The sequence below is a fragment of the Lottia gigantea genome (assembly GCF_000327385.1).
Source record: "Lottia gigantea unplaced genomic scaffold LOTGIsca_88, whole genome shotgun sequence".
NCBI classification, from domain to species: Eukaryota; Metazoa; Mollusca; class Gastropoda; family Lottiidae; genus Lottia; species Lottia gigantea.
The window spans coordinates 872,930-896,487 of NW_008710892.1; the positions used below are offsets into that span (position 1 = coordinate 872,930).

The 23,558-nt window shown below is 35.7% G+C and overlaps 1 protein-coding gene across 1 annotated transcript; it reads left to right on the top strand.

Annotated features, from left to right (window-relative positions):
• Nucleotides 1-2,841: 2,841 nt before the first annotated feature.
• LOTGIDRAFT_70560 (hypothetical protein) lies at nucleotides 2,842-5,497 on the top strand (the record flags this gene model as incomplete). Its single annotated transcript, XM_009067957.1, has 2 exons — nucleotides 2,842-2,973; nucleotides 5,450-5,497. Coding segments are annotated over 2 exons (180 nt in total), but the record flags the coding sequence as incomplete, so codon positions are not given.
• Between the last annotated feature and the right edge of the window lie 18,061 nt (nucleotides 5,498-23,558).

Genomic DNA, 23,558 nt, shown 5'->3' on the forward strand with positions numbered 1-23,558 from the left:
CTCAGCGTTTATAAAAGTATTATATATTGGATATGGCTGAAGGCTGGTGAATATTGTTCGGAAGTTTTAAAACTTTTAAAAGTTTTCTTATTCAAGATCTATGGATAGTAAATCTGGATATGTGACCGTTTGTGAAGTTCAGCCAGTGAATCATTTCATTTGTATTTCATATTTTTTAACATTTCAGACAGACATTTTTCTGAAAACAAAAAAAAAGTTGGTCATGTCTGGATCAAGTCTAATGAGCCGTTGACAAATTCTCAATAAACAGTTAATTAATATTTCATCATATACATTGACTCTGATAAAAATAAACATTGTGACTTAGACAAGTCTTTTGATTGAGATTATCATTGAATTCAGCTGAATACGGAACCAGACGAGGTCATAAATAGACCAGACGATCATATAACTCGGAGGATCAAGAATGTTTTGCACCATGGATAACCAACCTGGTCTTCCGGTTGGAAACTTTCCCATCGTGTTCACCCCCACGGCGATATACACCACCCCGAGGACCTGGCATCCACATATTTACGAAAATTCCACCAAAAGAATCACTCCTTTCCGGATAGTGGACATTCTAGGAATTTCCGAAGAAAGGAAACGAGAACGAGAAAGATCCACGAGCTTGTCTGGACACCTTTCCAATGGGTCCTTCACCTGTTTTTCGCCAGATAATCGAATGGATGAAGATCGATCCAGACAAAATTCCGACAGTCCTGGCTCCGATTCTATCATAGGTGAGCATATTTTGCTTTTTTCAGCCGGAATTCTTTGACGATATACAGCGTTTTTATCCTTTTTCCTGATATAATATATTTTTTTCTATTCATTATATCTTTTTATTTTGCTTTAAATATACATTTTATATTAATGTTAATTAAGGAAGTTGATTTGTGTCATTCGTAGACCTGTATACATGAAATTTATGCTGAATTTTGAAGATTAGAGCAAATGATAGTTTTCTATTTTATTTGAGAAAAGTTTATCTTGTGATATTTTCTCTGAAAACTTGCAATTAGTTAGTTAAATCTATTTACAAATAAAACTTCAATATACTCCATGTAATATGCTAATTAGCGAGGCTCATTTGCATAATTAATCTCTGTAAATCTGTATAAATACATTTTAAGTAAACTTTGTTAAAACTCGAATTGATGTTTAAAAATCAAAGAAATTGTAATGAAGACTTTTCTTTCATATATTTCTGTATAAATATGCAAATGATTTGAATTTATTTGCATAATTAATAACGATTATTAAGTGTTAAAAATGAAAAATATTTTTACAATCAACTTTAAATTGGTATTTAAAAATCGATATTCAAAATCAATGAATAATAAATTGAAAATTATCGTCGACAAAAAACAGGTAAATATTTATTTATTATGAGGCAGTGATATTAAAGGAAAGGTCCAAATTTAAGTCGATATTTTTAATAGAGGCGAAGGTACAGAAATTTCTGTATCAATAACTTTGTACTCCTTCGAAACCTAGCATGAAACATTGGTCAATAATAATATCCATAAAAACATCTTTAATAAAAAACTTAAACGATAGAAAATTTCTGAACTTTTGATATTTTCACCGAAAAGACTATTTTACTGTTGTGTCCTCAGAGCATGACTTGTTCTGTTGGGATATTATATTTTTCATGTTCTAGAAGGACCAATTAAACAAAAAATAAATTTGAATGCTTTTTACGATAGTGACGTCACAATCTATTTTTATGGAAAACTAAATGATGCAAAAAGAAGCTATTTCTTAAAACCTTTTATTGCATGACGCTATCCAAATTTTCCTGATACACCTAACATGCCTTAAAAACTCTTTCATATCGCTTTAAAATAAAAAAGTATTTCTATTTTATGAATTGAGTACCATTTATAATTTTCATCTCATGTGTTAGATAAGAAATAAAAAATCACAACCCAAATCGTGTTGCTTTGCTTCCTTCATTGCTCTTCAATGCCAAGTAGACAATGACAATTTTTAATTTGTCTTTATTCTTTATTCTCTTGAATAAATAAATAAAAAAATCGTTAAATTTATGATGAAGTCGGTGATTTGATTAATAGAAAGCAAAATGATTTTTAATTGATTGTGTTTAAAGCGACGGTATGTCAGAATATTTCAATATCGCATCACGCTTTATTATATGCCTTATACTTACTGTAAAGATCAAGTATCTTTTCATTTGCATTAGAAACTCTACCGCTCTACAATGTACAGCGACGTGGACAAGATTTTCACAAATGAATGAAATGTGTAAAGATTTTGTACTAATTTGAATAATGACATATCGTGAGTTTAATTGATTATATAATTATATTAAACATAGCGAGCATGTTCTAAGGTACAAAATAATTATTTTTTACTTAATGCAGTTTAATAGTTTATATTGTTCTTTAACAAGTCTACTTATTTTCCATTGTTTAAATATTCCTGGCATTTTCTAAGAATTTACAGGAATCTTGGCATGAAATGAGCAGAAGGAGGAGCAGTTTTCTGCCTTTTTTTACTAATTCATTAAAAATAAATATTATTAAATAATTTGTAATTTATATACAATTCTTTTAATGATTTATAGTATGTAATAACTGAAAAATATCGCTAATAACCAGAAAAAATACTTTGCCTGTATACTTTGCTGAAATATGCTTTAAGTTTAACTGAAATTTTAATTTTAATGAAAGTTTGTAATCAGGGAGTGCTTCGTCATACATGATTTATGTTTCTATATATTTTTCAGATGTGGAATCGAATAAAGGCGAGAAAAGAAAATCCGACGAATTAAAAGATGATTCTACCGCCAGTTCTACAGACGACAGTCAAAAGAAGAAAAAGGCGCGAACAACGTTCACTGGACGTCAAATATTTGAACTTGAAAAACAATTTGAACAGAAGAAATATCTGTCGTCTGCCGAGCGAGCTGATATGGCCAATTTACTCAATGTCACAGAAACACAGGTACTGTTTCAAAAATTAATATTTGGGTCAAATTTAATATCGCACGTCCATAATATCCAAAAGAATATGTATGATAGTTGTCTAATCAGCCTACTTCCTGTGAAGTGCACGTGTACTACACCCTATTATATCAGTTTTAAATAATCGTTATATTATCTAACATATTAGCAAGCAAAACACTATTTAAATACATGCTACTTTAGTATGATTTGACATGAACTCCGGGAACCTTTTCTGCAATGAGTATTCATATGAACTAATGACATATTCTATACTATTAAATTCCTCAACCGTTTTAAAGAAGACTTTCCCTTATTTGGCCCTTGATTATAAAAGGCTATATAAACCCTTATAAATCGGTTTTCATCGTCTCGTTAACTAACACTTGCCTTAAGTTCGGTTGCGAAATGCGCGTGCATTTCATCTCAACTATCATCACGCTCATTAACATGCACTTGTGTTGTAAAATCATTTAAAATGTAATAGTTTATTTAGCACTTGTATAAAGTTTGTGATTTCACAGACGCCCCCTGGTGTTTATTTACACGATTCACGTGTTGTAAACATAATAAACTAGAACCAAGGGAGACAATCTGACATGTTAAAAGTCTTGTGTTAACATATGGAGTGTAATTAAAATCTCGGTGATATTTAATTAATTATACCCCGTACCTGGCTTTATCATTAGACAATATCAAACTGGTAGATATAGGTGGTATAAATACAGATTGGTGTGGGACAATTACATATTTAACACCCTTTCCCTTGGGACTCAGACATTTTACATTTAATTTGGAATATTCGCTGTTGTGGTTGTTTTCCAATGAATAAAATTTCGGCAATGAAGACTGTCAAACATTGGTTATATTTAATGCATAGCAAACAAATTGTAGCTGTGCTTCAAAACTTTAACGGATATGTTTTCGTGGACAAATGCAGTTTCAATTAATTTTGGCATTTTCTTATTACTTATGTCCTCAATGGGAAGAATTTTACGATATTGTGCTATAAGCTTATATTCATAATATGATTCAAATCATATGGAATACATTATTTATATTTTTCTGTAAAGTTCACAGGTATGATTAAAAATATATCTTGCCTCAAGTAAAAAAGTTTCGTAGATTTAGTCAGCGCCGTTTTATTAACTGTTAATTAAAAATTTAAACTTAGATAAATAAGGAACAATTAAGATATCTAACCCCTACCACCCTGTCTTTATTTCTGTGATATAATATTTGATTAATGTTATGTTATAAATAAGTATTATTGTTATATATTTCAATATTATTCTACACTTAAACAGTATTTATATAACACACGATTGGCGAGATCTGGATTCAGTCTGCTATAGAAAATATCTGGACAGACGGCAATGGCGATTTAACAGATCTGCACCGAATTGGTCTTTAAAGGCATAGTTTGGGTTCCGCAAAATTTTTAATTAGTCTGAAATAAATAAATATGCCCTGTTAGACAAGACCATGTCATCTTGGTGTATTCTGTCTTATTCTGATCCATGTGAAATGAAGATTTTATTATTATTGAATGTAAAATGGTTACAACCTTAATTCGGTCACACTTTCCCGGAGTTAACCTTAATAATCATTTTGAAAACCTAGGTCGGTCTACTTTAATTTTATAATTCACCAGTCGATCTGAATATTCCGATAATAACTCTTTACTCCATTTAATTAGTTTCCCTAATTTGTTCAAACGTTGAAGTCAAATAATGGAATTTAAACCCAATTTCTAATGCAGGGGGCATGATGAGGATTCATACCCGAAACATAGGCCTATCATCGATTTAAGATGAGCTTTTGTGATTAAATATCTAAAAAAATATTGTCAAGGGGCGAGAAAAATTCAAGAAACTCAAAATTTGGTTATAAAAATTTTAAAAACCCAAACTGCTACTTGAATATAAGAAAGTAATTAAGGAAGGTGATGATAGTTAAAGTGTTAATTTGTAGAATATTATTAACCATATATTCTTATATCTTACTGTATGCCACTCGTGTTTTTATTTTAATTTACATGTTTGCCTTCAACATTTTTCATCATTCTGTGTTGCATCAATGATTAATTCCCCCATTAAAAAGAAGTTTATTTTGACCAGAATTAAGATAACTTTCTAAATAAACGATTAGGCACGTTTATGTTCTTGTAGTTGCACACTTTAAGTGTATTTATTCGACGTTACATTGTGAGATTTTGTGGCTATAATGTTTCATTAAAATTTGAACGCAGAATTCAACATTCGCCTCAACTTGAAATATGAAGATGAATAGAGACAAATTGAAAAAACTTTCTAATAAAACAGAATGGTGGATAAGAGAGAACATCTTCAAAATGAAAGATCGATCTTATAGAATTTAGCGCTGCGTGGACTCTCTGAAAGGATACCAGGTTTACAAACATAATCCCAGTGCGTTACCATGTAGTTTGTCTGTCATGTTTTTCCTTTCCATTCCAGGTGAAGATTTGGTTTCAAAACAGACGAACAAAATGGAAGAAACACGAAAATATTTCATCTTCAGAAGTCGCTCAACACAAACTGAACTCTGAGAAATCTCTGCTCAAAGCCATGAGAAATAAGAAAAATGGCGAGATTTCAAGAGAATCTGAACCGGAAGTAAACAAATCGACTGATTCAACCAGTCAAACAAGCCTAAACCCAACAGTCAGTGACGTCATGAAACAGGAAGTGGAAGTCATCAGTTCTCACGAGAACGTGAGTGATTCTAATCACGAGATGTTGCGAGAAAGAGTGGTTGAAGTAATTCAGGAAATGCCACGAGAAAAACTTCCAGAGGTTCTCAATTTATCAACATCAGTCACTTGTGTCGTCAAAGAATTAGACAATTGTTCCGTACAAATTAATCCTTCTAAAAACTCCGAAATTCAGGAAGAAAGGCGAAAATCACCGACGATAGAAAATGACAACATTAATAATTCGTTTCGTTTTGTTGCTGAGAAACAAATTGAACGAGATTGTCACTGACACACTAAAATATCGGAATGAACAAATACCGGAACGAAATTTAATAACTTTATCAAACAAAACGAAATGATTTTCTGCGAGAGATTAATAATAAGACAACAAACGAGGAAGAAAAATGTCCAAGATTTTGTGCTTAAACGATTTTGTTTCACAATGTTATAAAAAGATGGCGACAAATTGCTCGACTGTTGTAAGTTTTCAGTATGTGAGTAATGTAATTTAAAAACTTTGCTTGCTTTTTTGCCTGTCATCAATTTGATTATCCGCTTAGTGTGTTTCGTGAATCAAACATGTTTTATATATTGTGTATAGCTTGTAGTGGCGTGATTGATGCAGATATGGCAAGTGGCATTGGCTGACTTCACCAGAGGAGAGAATGGAAAACAGAAACAAGTACCCACGTTGTGTAGCTCTATATTGGTGTATCTGAATCCATTATAGCATTGGCGGAATAGAAACTAATATGGCAACCCCCAATGAAATTCTCCCTAGCGTTCTGCAACATTCTCAGTTAAACAGAAACTCCCGAGAACGGCTCAAACACATGGATAACAGAAGGGGAGAATTATTCAACAGACCCTCCACCTCCACGCCGCCCCCTCTCACCCCCCATCCTTCACAGCCCGTATCCTACACCAATGTTGCTAATGAAGTGTAAATGATATAAATGTATCTAATGTTAATTTATCTCTATAACTATATTTCCTGTGTTATATTATTGAAATACAATCTTCTCAAAACAATCCGACTTTTCTCTTCTGTTTATTTCATTGTTATTTTATAGCTGGTGGGAAATTGATAGGGTTGTTAATAGTATGATACCAAATATGGTCAAAAGAGGGTTGCACAGTCAAAACAACCCATGTCAAAACAGTAGAGGCCCATAGAAAAGGCCGACCCCTTCGAATCTAGGCAAGACGTTCGCCGTAGTTTCAGAGGCTGTCTGCAAGAGACTCCAAGAGTAGTGTAGATGCATCGAAAACTCTTGGCCCAGACAGTGGACTTTATAGCACTTTAGCATAGGCAGCTAGATTAAAAAGAAGAGGGGGGGGGGGGGGGGGGGTCCAATACTTGAGTCGAGAAGCCAATCAAGGTATACATCACATAACAGCCAGTGTCGTGCTCTTAAAGCAGGATGTCTTTGCTCTATTCGAAGCATGAGAACCTGTGCAGACATCAAGTAGACTGAAACTTGGACTCGGTGGGAGCGAGGGTATTCTGTAACAGTACACCAAACGACCACGAATTTTTTCAGACGGGTACATTTTTCTCTTATTTTTCCCAAACATAATCACCATTAATCACCAGATAATGTCAATAATATTTTGTCGTTTTGTTTTGATACAGAATGTTTTCAGACCACCATCATTTTGTGTAGGTGTTGATGATATTTATGTGAAAAATTCAGTATAATCTAGATACTTATCATTTAGGTCTGTTTTACAATAAAATCATTTTAGTGTTTCAGTCATCTCATTAGGGTCGATATGACAAACTTGAATACCAATTTACATCGTCAGCAATGTGTACTCTCTGGTAGGAGTTGACGAACCTTATCGCAAAATTGCACCAGCTGTTCGAGAAGGGTTCCTTAACGGCACCAATCACAGACTGCTGCGAGAATTCAAATGTAATCCGAATACATTCAGGTTCAATGACCAGAGACATTGCATAGTCTTTGCTAGAACCGTTGCTAGACTGGTTACCAAGGTGAAAACTGAGATATCGTCAGCCCAACGAAAGGTGAATCCATCCACATCTGATAGGGTTTCAACGCACCGCTAGCACTCAGATAGTGACCCTATATTGAAGTCCCTAGGACTCGTGACTAAGGTCAAAACCAAGAACGTACAAGGTACCAAAAGGTTCTCCCTTTGTTAAGATTTCTGCTAAAAGTCTCTTTAACGTTTGGTTCTCTCCAACCCGGAAGTGCAGCTTTCTGTAAAGTTCAAAGGACATGCACACAACAAGGTTTCAGTGCTAATCGATCAAAGTTTACAGAATTCGACATTTACATCTAAATCGAAGCACTCTTTCACCGAAATCCACTCAATAAATTGAAAAGGCTGGAATATTAGTCTACAATAGACAAGATAAACAAGTCTAATTAAATTAATAAACAATAACAGTCATTTTGATCGAGACTAGGGGTTAAATTGGCAAGTGAAAGAAAATGAAAGTAGTGTCTATTCTTTAGACAGTTAGTTGTAGTGGCCGACTGTTTGTCGAGTAAACGAAAGACTATTAATTCTTCCATTTCAAAGTGTTTCTGTGATCTAACGAGGCTTAAGGCAGGACTGAGTTGTTACTTTGATCCCTGGTTGCCAATCGACAGGAATATTGGTTAGAAATTGATTTACCTCCAGGCATCATTACTCTCCGCTTACATTATTGACTGAAATATTGCCGACAATTTACACAAAAATCCCGGATCCGGTGTATTAAAGGACAGAAATCGAAGAGCCAATGATGAGAGACAAGCCAGAGCGCTGAAGAGCAGTTTTTAATGAGTTAATGAAACGTCGCCCCGCCATTAATGAGTGAAGTTTGAAGGCAATTGCCGAGAAATCGATGCCTAGCTATTAGAGGAAAATCGTTTAGTAGCGACAGAAGCGAGAGTTTCACAATAATGAGACCTTTTAAAGACGCTTCATACTAATCTATTCATTATATCTTCGTTTTCTGAGATTTTCCGCTTTATTTTACACGCAGCCGACCCATCGGAAACTGGCTACGTTTAACGGCGGTCGGTAATTGGCGTGGACTGATAGAATCCATTTAGTGTTTAAGTGTAGCAATTAGGTCCTCACGAACAGTCTCCTTATAACGACTCGTATCAATTTTGATATGAAACATTTTTATTATAATGATCGATAAAATATATTTAGTCCCGTCTCGACTCTTAAACGACTCTATTAACAGGCAATTAACTTAAAACGAGATGGTGAAAGATCGGTAGGAAGGGGTAGGGGTTTTTTAAGATGGGGTTTTGAAGGTGGGCAAGGGAGGTGATTATGCTCAGGAAATATTGAGTCTCGATTAAAAGCGATCCCTATATTTTAAGAGGCAATTTACTTGTTACGAGATGGTAAGGGGTCGGTAAAAGGGGGATGTTGTGGGGTTTTTATGTCTGGGGTCGGGCAAGGGATGAATGATTGAACTGTAAGGCGCAGAAATACTTTATTTTATATATACGGATGCAGAAGATTAGGACACAAAGCTGCATTTCAAAGTTCAAGGTAGAACAGTGGCCTCAGTGGGGTGTAAAACGCTATTTCATTTCATTTCACCTTTAAATCCAACCGAACCAATTTATCATGGTGACTCTATCAGCAGGAAAAATCATCGAAACGAAACATTATTCAATAGATTTTTAATGTGGGTTATTTTCTATCAGTGATGATGGTATCTATATTAATTAATAAAATCCTCATTAAGCAGATTCTAATTCCTCCTAATCGCTATAATCTGATCATTATCGTACATTATCAAGTTCTGCAGTAATGACCGACGTATGGATTTATCTAAATGATGTATTGCAGGGAAGTTAACAAGTGCCCGATTTCAGAGATATAACGTTTTTTAAATGGCGCGTACTTGAACAGTGAAAAACTGGGTATCAATTAAGCCTATTTTTTTTAAATGTAATTAACACGCATAGATAGGCTATTTTTGTACTCAAAAAATCAACAACCTACTTTTGCAGTAACGTTTCGACAAAACACTCTGGCATAGATATTGTTAGGAATTCAATATCTTCAAACCATGCTTAATAATCTAATTTGCATTGTAGCAACGTTTCGACATTATATTCATTAGCCTACAACAGCAACATCGACCCTGAAAATAATCTAGAATGAGAACAATGGCAATTACGGGCAAATACTATCAGGAACATCTTAATGGCGACCTGTTCAGTACCATTTATTGGCACTGTCAGGATTTATTGGCACCGACCTGATTAATTGGTCCATTCCGTTTTGACCCCTGCTGGACATGTCACATTTATTATCGACGCGGGAAAACTCATTTCGGGCAGACGACGATTTAGCGAGTTGTTACTATGAAATTAACTTTGATTTCTGACTCAACTTCGGCTAATCTATTTGGCATGAACGATCGAAATTGACAGCGCATTACTCATTACAGTTTATTTTTGAGGCAAAAATGTTTGTCAGTGATGATCCACGTTTTCAAAGTCGAAAGCATCGTATAGGACCAACAAAAATACGACCGCTCTGAAACAATCGTTTTATGTTTGTTTTGGGTTCGAACAACGAATAATTATGTTAGCCCCCTACATGTTTGTATTTCATTAACAGTGGTCTTCAGTCTTCGTCAGATCCATCTGCGCAAATTTTTTGTGGTGTTCAGAACAGGATACATTATGTTAGCTCAGTCTTAACAGAATTTTACAATAATAACACTTTCTCGTATTTTATTTCGCTTTTAATTCATCGACGCGAAAGAAAGAAGTTAAATATTTGAACAATTGGATGTCGATGATGAGAAATGTCATTAAAGAATTAAATATTGTATTTATTCAATCGATATCTTGTATGAGTTACGTCCCTTTATCTTTCAATCAACCAATTAGCGTTGTGTATTATCATTCTATAATCTTATTGTTTATAGTTCACTACATTTCAACGATCCGTTGTTCACATCATATACGAAATATCATAACTCTAAGTATTATCATGATGGTTTATATCCTTTCCGAATCACTCTGAGCGAGCAATTCAAGGGTCTTATTCTTGAAATCTATAAGATATACATGTAATCTACATTTTAAGAAACCTTCTTAACCATTATAGTTGTTTTTGTCATTCTGTTTACTTCTCTACATAGCCCTGTATTTATTAGTAGGGATGCGGCACTCGTTTGCATTAAATCTTTTCATGATTTTTGTCCTTATGTTAGCACTTCCGGTTCACCTAAACGCATCTAAAGCAAGTCTGAATCGGACCATAGATTGAGTCATAGAAACGACATTGTTCATTAGAAGCCATGGGTCCTTCCTTTTGCATCTTATCTCCTAATGCAATACCGGTTTCAGAAACCCCCAAGACTATCTGCACACACTTTACTCTGTTCATCTGACACGCCTCTAAAGCTTGGAGAAGCTGGGTTGGACCCCAAATTGTCTTCTTTATGGAGATGAAATGCCATGGGTTCAATTCCCATCATGGCAAAAAAAAAAACTAATAATAATGCCATACAGTGTCGGTACTTTCAATGAGTTCATGCGTCCCCAAGTACACGACGTGTACTTTCAAGTTATGGTCTGAGGTGGAAATTTCACTTAAATCACAAATTGAACAGAACAATTTAGTTTGTCAGAGTAAAAATCAAATCAATTTAGGTTTTCGTAAGCGGACTTCAATTTAGTGTTTGAAACTATTGAGGTTGTCAGTAACGGGCGGCTATTAATGTAAGTGATTATTAAGATGAGATGACATTAGCTAAAATGTCTCATTTTCTTTCATTTAGACCATTATCTGATTGTTATTAAACTTACAGCAATTTACTTCTATTTTCAATAAATCAATCTTAAACCATTAGTTAGATTTAAATCACGCACGGTGTGGGTTAGAATTGTTTTCAGTTATGATTGTAAGCTTGTATAAGTGCTGATATAGTTTTTAAAACAGATTGCTACACGTGCATGTTGTAAGTAATGATAGTACGCGGCGATCCACCTTAGAAAGCTATTTAAGGTGTTAACATTTTTTCACTCAAAAACAACAGTAAAACTTTTGAATGATCTGAAGACTTAGCATCTTTTTTCAAACTTGTGCTCTATTGTGACTAATTTGAAACCTATTTCGATTTACCTATTCGCGCGAAGAGATAACTGTTTTCGGTCATATCCCATAAAATTTAAGTGCTCTTCGCTGTATCTCGTCACATACTTGCCCTTACTCGACAAAATATCTTTGGGTCTTATGATTGCAAGCAGTTTTACTTTTAACCAAAAGACCTCTTCAAATCTATACAAAGCCAATATTACGTAAATCAGTTCTTTCTTGCAGACGACCGTATCATTTGTACAGTAAATATTGACATTCAGTACCTGTTACAATAATGAGATATTCATGCTGTTTATCGCTAATCGTTAGAGAGGCAGATTCAATTAGTAGCGCCTGATTATATCAGCAATCACACGAATTCAATAGAATGGAGTTCTCCGTCATGCAACTAATCAAACATATTGTCTAGGGGTTTATGATACGGAGGGAGTTTTACGTCCTACTGTTCTGCAACTAATGGAACGCTATCTGTCTGAGCTAATGACATGAGATTGTTCAGACCTTCGAGGTTTTTTACCGTCGAGAGTGTCACCGAGATTGACTGGTCACGTTTCAGACTGTAGCATTCTGATACGCTAATTACGGTTGACCAACGGTTAATCACTGGACTAGTGAAGATGTCGCACCTGCCATTGTCCCAACCGGAAGTGCTAAAAAGGCGGGAATCCACAATACCTTATCCATTTTTAACCTTCAGGTGCAGCCTCTCAAAGATTTTGGTACCAACTGAACCTTTCTGTTCTGAAGACACTTTCTCAGTCGTAAACACCAGGTTCGAATATATCTTCACAATGTCAGGCCTAGCATCATGGCATATTATTTACAGACTTTCTGTATGTATTCGCTAGTGAACAATCAAATCAAATCACTTCATTCTGTGATGCAAGAAGGGTGACTATTGCAGTCAAGCAATTAGACCAAGCTCGTGGCATTGTGAAGTTGATATAGGAAAGACCGTGTGGCAGATCAGACAGTCACCAGAACTCTATGTAATATTGGGATAATAAAGAGTTCTAACTCAGACGATTTTCTCTGAACCGTGAACAATTATATCATAATCAAACTTCGTGTTTTCTTCTCTATCTTTCACAGATTACAAAGCCTCCACTATAATTTCTGTCAGGACTTCGGTAGATATCGTGAGATGGATGTCTTGATCTCGGTCTATTTGTTACGCCATCTTGCCACAAATCTGGGATATTATTCCAATTTCGCATTTAACAAAGGCTCCGCTATAATACCGGTCAATATTTCGAAGGTTTCGTGAGATGGATGTCTTGATCTCGATCTTTGTTACGCCATCTTGTTATAAATCTAGGACAAGAATTCCACTTTCCAGCATATATTTGGTAGGCTTCGCCTAGTTGAAGACGTGACCTCAATCAATACCCGTCATATTAAATGGCTACCAATTGTAGACTTCTTTTCGTAAAACAGCTACCACGATGAGCTGCACGACCAGTTATGTGTGCAAGAGGTATACTTCACTGGAAGCAGAAAATACAAGATCGGAAAAGCTATCGAATGTTGACCAAGACTGTCTTCAGCACCTTTAACTTTTAGTCTAGACGATCTTTATTACTCTTCTTCCTTCAGCTAGTCACCAAACACAATCCTTATAGCATCAGGCAATATTATCATGACTAAATGAATAAATGAATGAACAAAAATGAATGTATGGATAAATGAATGCCAGTCTTGGGACTTTAAATCTGTAATTAAGAACATCAGACTTCTAGTTCGTCTGAAATCGAATACAACAACCACTATAATATACGAGATGACGCCCATCTCTATGGTAGATATTAGAAGTAAATTGTACAAACTATCAAACTCGTTCGAATTGAACTTACTAATTCCAAACAATTGACGAAATCTTTAAAAGATTTTAACGAATTGTTTCCACTAGTTTAAGTCAAACTTGTAAATTAAATCGTTGTCAATTACCATTTAATATTCTTCTTAATTTCACCTCCATCAAAACTCGACAATGACCTGATGTTTGGAGTTCAGATTAGCCCGTGGGGACGGGCGATTAGTGGTGAGGGAGAGGGATACAAGTGTCAAATTTCTCCAATGTTTGTCGGGTTTAATTCGACAATTCCCGGTAGGACATCCATCACTCTAAAACAACACAACTCTTCGTTTTAAATTTACATTTATTTACATTTCACTAACTCCTCCAGTACAATAGAAAGGTTGTCACGGTACAGTTTGGAAGCAAAAATCTTTGTGGACTCTCCTCTTCCTATCTTTTTCTCGAAATCGTAAAGCGTCTGGGTATTTTAGAGGTCTTCATCTTTTAAAAACTAGATCTCATCTCATGCTTTAAATACGTGTTTCAGATAAACAATCCTCATCAGGCTAGCTTTTTTTTTTTAAAAAAAGACATCGGGGTTAACTTTTCAACATTGGAAAAAATTCGTATGAGATAAGAAAGCAAAAGCGAAGTTTGACCGACAAGCATAACGAACGATTGCACGATGACTTCTGTTGAAAGATGATATATAAAATATTTTGGATAAGAAAAAACATATCACATTCGACAATTATCCGCCCTTTCCTTATAGCTGTATCTATCTCGGTAATGAATAGAAGATTTTGTTGTGTAGGCCTGCTCGTCTTATCCATCTAGCTATTACAGCTCCTAAAAACTGTTAAGATAATACCATATGATATTTGCGAATAATTAACGAAAAGGTGACGGTAATTAAAGGTGCGTAACGTTTAAGGATGGGCGTTACCATGGTGTTATCATTATCACGTGACCTATAGGTCAAAATATTTAGATAGAGTTATCTACTCTTGTTACTAAAAGTGACATCTAGCGGCCAATTAACTCCCTCTAAATTTATCACATTTTTTATTTGAAATTGAAGAAAGTTTTTGATGTGTTCTTAATGAGTGGATTTCTCAGCTCAAAATATCATAAATTTCAAATTTTAGTTTTTTTATCCTCGTCTTAAGATTTATAATCTATCTCTTCTAAAATGACCGGTTTAAGGGATCTAATCGTATAATTATGATAGACTTGAAGCTTTAAAACCTACGTAAACACAAGTCACTTATCAGAATGAAACCCAATGCCCTGTTCGTCTACAATAAGTTAACAAAGCAATTACTGGCGTCAAATCAGCTTAATCTAGTCTCAGTTTTCCAGACAGTTATAGATATTCTCCACGATTGTAAATGGTTGGATAAATTACTTGTATCAAAGAAATTGATCATTCGTTAATCGGGGTTAATTATCAGGGACCCTTTCTACCAGCTTGTCTTTGACCAAACATCTTGACAATGATTTTACAAGGACAACAATGTCTTAGTTTCCCAAGGAACTTTGGTCAAGAGGTGGCGCTAGTGTGTCATCGGTCAGACCAGTATATTGTGTAGAACAGTAACGCCATCTATGGGAGCTAGCTCGATTCTACCAGACAAGTATTATCTATATTCTACCCCATCAGCTGATAAAACCCAAATAATTCTACGTCTGCATACCTTGAATAGAAACTAAAGTTGGTTCTCACTAATCGAGAGTTTTAGTGAAGAATTTAAAAGAAGTTTTATCGCTATATTTGACAAGCATATGTCTATTATAAATTAAATAGACAACAAGTGTTGTTGATATGAGTCGTGGAGAGACTGGGTACAGTTTAGTGTCGTTTGGTGTAAAACAGTTCGGATTCAATTGCATAACAAAACGTTTTGATAACAATAGCATAGCGATTAGTACATGCAATTAGCGATGTAGCCTCTTCTACTACGATACCCTTCAATGAAACTTACTTAGAGTTTTACGTCCTACCTTCCTGAACCTTATGGACTAATGAAGACGCCATGCAGTGTGCAATGAGGGAGATTTGGCCAATATAGCATAAAATGAACTTTGACCCGATTATGTTATGGCTATTAAAGAAAGCACAAGTCATAGATCGATAACGAAACAGTTTCGAAAAGTGTGTATTGATCAGACCATTTCATTGGCTTAGTGGGAGTCCAGGATTCAAAATCGGAATCTGGCCTCTGTAGGCTATGTGTATCGCGGACCTCGTAAAATGTTCTAATTCCATGTATAGTTTTTGTTTGGGACGTCATAATATGGTCGCAGTTTTATAGAATTAGAAACAAAACTCAATCGACTGACAGCAGTGGAAACAACTTCGCGATGTACTGAATGCAGATTTGTTTTCCTACTGAGAAGTTAGATAATAAATCGACATATCTACCCAATGTACTGTTATATTTCAGACCGCCATCAAAGTTTTTTAATTTTATCATTAAGAAAACAGCGATAAAACATTTCAAATACACTAAAACATGATAATCGAGACAATTGGTAACGAGGCATGACATGCGCAATCACTTATCTTGACAACAACCAGGTGGCGCTGTTTAATTTAAATTATGGGATAGAAACTATGAATAGGGGATAAATAGCTGATAGTTTGACCTCAGTTGACATGAATGTTTCGATTACGATATCATTATGTCTAAAATATCTACCTTTTCATTCATTGCATTCAGAGCATATATCTACATAACTCGAATATACAGAGATATTCTAAACTGTTATGGCTTCATAAATGAACAGATCGTATGGGCTACCTAATAGGCCTATCTCTCGCTTGGAAATACAAAAAGAGTGTAGCCATGCTGCTGTCCTGACAAAATGTTACTAAATTAACCATGTAAGCCTATTTTCTACAAGATTCCAATAAAAATAATCGCACCTGGATAAATTGTCCAGAAAAGGATAGGCTATCTATTATCTATGGAATAGGGGCCTAATAATTCAGTTAGACATCCTATATTTAAACACAACTAGGCTATATATAGCCTAGCCACATAAACTTATCCACTGGATATCCGACTCATTCGGTAATCTTCGGCAGTGAATATGTTACAGAGCGCAGGTCGTTTGGTTTCAACGCGGATTGTGATTGGTTTTCGGACTAACCTACATTGTAGAAAGCCATCAACCACCAATTACTCGGTTTGATAATATGTGCTTCTATTGGAAAAGTTTAACTCTTAAAGAAAGAATGATGATTCGATGATTTTAAGTGATGTAAAACATGGAGAGAAAACCAGACAATTAAAGACAATATTGTAATCTCCAAACACCATTTTAAAACAAATTGTAATCAACGTCGACATTTTACACTCGTAAAACTCGCAGCAGACACACGGTTATTGGCCCTGGCACTTTTATTATTTCATTAACCAATGGTATTACAGAGCGGGAAAACTAATAAATAATCTTTAATTAATTTACCTCGAGACACTTGATTCTTTAATAGTTTTATATCAAACCCGAGTGGGCTGCTTAATTGTACCAATAAAAATGGCGCTTGTTTTTGGTTGTCGTCTGGCTACCAAAGGGAGGTAATCGATTAAAGATAAAAATAAAGAAATTGGCGGAATGAGAATTAAGGAGAAAAACAGAACAATTAAAGACAATATTATGAATCATGATGAACAAGATGTCGGAAGATATTAGTGTTATTTGCTGATAAATGATTAGACCTATAACCACAGGTCAACCCTTTCCCTATCCGTCTGGTCAGGTCGTCAATAAAGTGATCCCGTTGACACCATTTACGCTGTCTAAATTGGTCACGTACAATCTTCAGATTCTGACTAATTTAAGTGGGTTTATCACTAAACGCATTATTGAATTATGAATTAGAAGTTTACATTTTTTTTTCTCAAACATATTGGGCCAATAATGACGGACAATGTCATAGATTTACAACACGATTTTTACCATTAATTGTCGTAGTGGCCGGTGTCGCGCGCGAAGCAGACCATGCCTACTCTTTTCGAAACACCTGATGGTGCTTCTCTTTGGAGAAGTCCACTACTATACTACTTTTACTCCCGATTTGCCATACTTTGGACGAGATTTTGATTAACGGAATTATCTTGCTAAGAATTTGCTAATAGTCAATAGACAAGTTTAGCAATTTTCCAAACTACAGCCTCAGTGACGTGGATTAAAGACGTTGGGAGAAATTTGAAAGTACAGATGCTCTGTGAGACAACAACAGTCAAGATCGACAACTCTCATCAGATCTGATAGTCACTGATAACTAGGACTGGAAAACAAAATAAAACTCCCTAATGGAAGAACGCGAAAGGAAGAAAATCGAACAAACGTTTTCTTTGGCCGGGGGCAAGAGTCTTAATTCTTTCCACTAAGTGGTGGAAATGAGACGCAAATTGCCGAGGGTTGAATTTCCTTTTAAGTGAAAGCAGAAGGTAACCTAATTGACGATTGAAGCCAATTCATTTTAATTGTTAAATGATGTTTAAAGATGAATTTCCTGAGGGGCGAATCAGACTCGTCCATTTCTTCAGAAGTTAAAGAGACAACGCGGAAAATTTTCCAAGAGAACAAAACTGGTGAATGTGAAGATGGTCTATACAGAAAATAGTCCTATTGAGTCCAATGGATAGAGCGTTCGCCACGGTATAGTGACATTATGTCATTCAGAAAGAATGCTCCTGGGTGGGTCAAACATCCTTCTGCAGTTTGTCGTTGCAAATCTTCAAAAGCGAAGGTGCAGAAAAAGGTACGATCTCTTTCTTTTGACCGGAAGTTGTAATAGAAATGCTCCTTAAACATCCGATAATAATACTTTCTCTAATTCTTGTGTAACTACTAAGATCTATGCTTTTTCAGAAAGCAGTGTTCCACATCTCAATGTGTCAAAATCCGTGAAATATCTTGCAATTAATCGCTTTTCTGGTCTAAATTTGCGGTCACATTGAGCTAGTTAATTCCATCAATTTAAGGAAACTGTCGTATTATCATGTAAGAACATAAGACCATCTTTAAATGTCCCTGAAGGAGACTGGCAAGAAAATAAAGTTTTATTATTTGTCTGGTAGTTGTAACAGCCGTACACACTCCCCTGATAATTTCCTCTTAGTTTTATAGTTTAATTTTTATTTTCATTCTAAACATTGCAATTGTCTCGAATTGAAGAGTTTGTACAAATTTAAGCAGGCTAGCTACAGCCATGCCTTAACCAATTATGTAGCTTTAAAAATAGGCTACGTTCATTCAACATTTAGAGTTAAATATCCGTGGCCTTTATTTCCGGACATCTAAAACGTTTTAATTTTTTCACCAAATCTAAACAGAAAAAAAATGATAGTAAAGGTCCTACAGAGATAAAAAAAAAAACTGCACTTATAAAAATGCTAGTAGATATACGACATCTCGCACCTCCCTCAATATCGCGATGTAACACGAGATTTGTAAATTACGCGATTTGAAACGATAGTTTCCCCCAATTAAAAACATATCAAAGATGAAATAAAAGTAAAAAAGAGTTAATTGGCTAGTTAATTAATCCGTCTTGTTGCTATTAGTATCAAGAGTACATGACTCACACCAATATTCTGACCCACAGGTCACGTGGTACTGATAGCGCCCTCTATCCAGCTGTTTTATGGTGACTATTTTAACGACTATAAAAATGAAATGTGTAAAAAACGGGAATTTATATTTTTATTTGGAGATAAGAATTTAGTTTAATGAGGAACCGTGTTCAAGTTTCACCAAGTGAAATTTTTATTACGTATAAATCATACAATATACATATCAAATAGAGTAATCGCCCTTGTTCTGTCAAAAACTATTTAAGTAGCCAGATTTTAATTGTAAGCGTATTGTACAGGTGCACGTTGGTTTTATTATGGTGCGACTAGACAAGGTGCAGATGTTTGTGTGCGGTGTCCTGTGATGCGGTGTCTGGGGCGGTGTCCAATGCGGTGTTCTGGGCGGTGTCCAATGCGGTGTCGGGTGCGGTGTCCTGTGCAGTGCCCGATGCAATGTCGGGTGCGGTGCACTGTGCGATGTTCGGGGCGCAGCCCGATGTGGTGTCCAATGCAGTGTTCGGGTCTGTGTCCGATGCAATGTCGGGTGCGTTGTCCTGTGCGATGTTCGGGGTGCAGCCCAATGTGGTGCCCTGTGCGGTGTTAGGGGCGGTATCCTGTGCGGTGTTAGGGGCGTTATCCTGTGCGGTGTTAGGGGCGGTATCCTGTGCGGGGTCCGATGCACTGTCAGGTACGGGGTCCGATGTGGGTTCATAGATCTACAATTTCTTTGATTGTTTGGAAATTAACAATTTAATATATTTCACATTTCATACAGTTCGGTACACCGCACCGAACACTTTCCCTCGCTTTGTCGCAAATTTACGAAAAAAACACTCTACACGACGTTTGTTTCGACAATATCTGAACGATTATCTTCATGTGGGGTATATATAAAATAACCCTGGAGTGTACCGGGAATATCTGGTGGTAATTAATTACCCATTTATCATGAGATGTGGGGTAACGCACGTGAAACAGAACGTGAGCACACTATACAGGTCAAACAAACATTGTATAATTGGTTTTTAAGATAAAATTATTTAAATATCGATAAAATAACTGGTGAATTTCCGCTTATCATAATACAGGCTATTTATTCATACATCTGGATAATTTAAATCAAATGGAATGGAGTTTTACGTCTATTAGTCTTATGGGTACAAGCATAGTCGTAGGAGAAAAAATAAAGATATCTTTTGGGGCAACGACCCGAAAAATATCGGGCAATAACCCTAAAACAAAGACAAATAGTCAAGGGAAAATTTCGGGCTAACCGTCCTGCCCCATTTGAGCAGAAATGGCCAGCGCAACCTTTTATAGTGCCTCCATCTATCTTAGAAATACATTTGGAAGGTAATTTATTGCGATTAAAGTAATAAGTGATTTTCGTGGTTTCCAAATGGACATTTAAAGCCTTTTATGGGCAAATCTTTGGGTCATGGGTCACCAATAAGTGGCCAATGATTAATATTAGGACATTATTGAGACTAGATAAACACGACTATTACTGTTTAATTTGGATTTTAGAGAGAATTGACAAACAGGTCTAGTATTATTGGCTAATAATGCCCCGATATTAAATTGTGTTGTGGTCTGAGAAATGGACATGAATTGACCATCGTAAATCTTTTAAATGAGATCATGCTTCTTCACAATGTCAAGCTATTACGACCTTCATCTTATACCTTAACTCCAATAGCCATTAATCTTGTATCACAGAAGTTTGTAAATGCAGCGATTAGATTGAATTGATCGGCAGCAGATGTATCATATCCTCTGATTGACTGTATTCGCTAGCGTACAATCCAATCAAATCGCTGCATTTACAACTTCCGTGATACAAAAATAGTGTCTATTGCAGTCAAGGTCTGTAGAGTGAAGATGGAGACCATGATGATAACATCTTTAGAATCACATTGACAATCTGATTAAACGCAGATCTAGATATTTCACTTCCACTTTTTAGTAATCTCAGCTGAGAAAACAGATTAAATGTAAAAGAGGGGGGGGGGGGGGGTGTGGAGCGTGGAGCGTGTGTAAATAGGAAGAGGGATTGAGGGGGCTATTACCTGAAAGAAAGCTCATCAGAGTGAGGAATTGGGGAGTCAGCAGAATATGAGAAGTGGGTCTTACCTTGGTTCTGATTTGAAAACCACGATACATAATAATTTCATGACTATGCATAGGACAGCTCAGATTGTTGGAGAAGCAAACTCTGAATAGCTTGCGACTTACTGCAATTATTTTCGATCATCAGACCAAATTCCATGTCTGAAAAATAGGAATTAAACCAGTTTGTTAAGGTTAATTCGCCTTCGGGTAAATTTGGCAAACATTCATTGTTAAATAGACGAACCGTGCAAATCTTTGGATGTTTTCATTAATTCGAGCCGATCTTTGACAATTCCTGCGCATTTCTGCAGAAACAAATTCCTCTTGAACTTTCTGCTCTTTTGTAAAAAAACATAGGAACATGGCTGAATAACGATAAGGAATTGAGCCCGGGAGTCAGAAGTTTCGAACTCTTTGATCTGGGTGCACTTGATTTTGAGCATTAGAGATGCATGTTTACTAAAACAGAATGAAAAGGCTTGGCTTTGGAGATCAAGTGGATGAACGTGGTACTTGAGAGTTCACAATTTTTTAGAAAAGATACAAAATGAAGATAGGTTAAGTTTCAAACACGATATTTTCTAGTATCTTGGTGTCAGAAGCCCGAGGGACACAAAAATAAAAATCAGATTCTTTTAGCTTACTTAACTACATGTACTTGTATTTTAATTCTCATTAATAAAACACGTGTTCGCTTTCAAAACCTTTTGGACTTTTCAATCCCAGACCCATGCGTTTCCTCCTTTGAGGGTTCTCCAACCATGAGGAAGTGGGATGACAATATCTCACCAAAACCTTTGAAATGGTCTTACCAGTCAGGGCAAGTAATATATCCAGAGCAACAATGGTGTATGATGTTAAGTTGAAGTAATGGAATTGGTCATTTCAGGGGGGTGCGGGTCGAGGGTTAATCCATTTTTCGGAGAGGCATTGCACCCTCTCTCCCCCTTGTCCCTTTGTAGCTGCGGGAATGAGGCTTACCTAGCTTCACAGACACCTCTTGGATTAGCTTGTTTTTCCAAAAGCCACTTGTAACCAAGCTGTATACAAAAATAAGAGTCATTCAATGATTCATTATGCTATGGAAGGGAGACAACTATCATAAATCATGACGTTACAGACTACACTTGAAGTCAAATGGATGACAGACCACAGTAATCTCCATACAATGCTCCATGCTTGACTTTCCTGTAACTTTCTGACAGATAACTCAATTCAATGAAGAAAGTTTTGCTGTCTTTGTGACCAACTAGAGTCCTGTCAAGAGTTTCACCTACCGTCTGCAGATTTAACCAAGGTTCCATTTGGTAACCAAGAATGTTAGTGTGCACCCTTACAAGCCCCATGTGGGTGGGTTTTAAAAGCCAACCGCCTACCGCTGCCAACCGGCATACCGGAGTGAAAAAAAGGCGCTAAAATGAGCATTGTTGAATTTAAGGATCGTAGATTTTCATACTACAAAACTAAACTATTCAATTTGACGGAATTTTTGTTGACGTCAATAAATAGCAATAATCCCTTTTAAAAATAAAATGGGTTACACAATAAAACGTACAAAAACCTCTAGATTATTTTTTAATGATCACAACGACTGAACAAGGTCGTTTGTTTCAGAGTTACTTCCCTTAACTTTTCACTGTCGTCGGGAACATGGAGCATCAAGGCCAAGGAATTTCTTCCACCTATAAGAATTTTTCAAAATTATTCCTTGACGTAGACTATAAGTGGCTTTTAAAACCCACCCGCCCCATGTGACCTAATAAATGATGACAATGTAAATTGTTGAAACGTTGTAACGTCAGTTAACCTAAGGAGTAGAATACCATAAAATTGTATTCTGTTATTTAATGTGATCTCTACCCTTAAAAGTCACTTAAGGCTTATTTATGTTGTGGGTTCAACATTCAACAACTAGAAACCCCAGATCATTTTTATTCCCCACCCCCCAAAATAACAAGTGAGTGTTTTCTATCATAAGAATGTATTTATTATTTATACATTACTACATTTATAACTTGGAGAAAATTTTTATACAATTTATAGGAATTATTCCATCATTTATTGAGAACTTGATGTTTTGATGTTCTTACCAGGGTCTGAAACTGTTTCATTTGGCAATCCTCGGTAGATGTTGTAGAGCGATAGCATAACTTTCACAGAGGATGTTTGCTATATTTCAACAGTTAACTCTCATTTTGAATTGAAGAAAATAGAATCTTTTTATGTGATCACATCAAACGTCCAATATCATGTAGGTTTTCAGTGAAAAT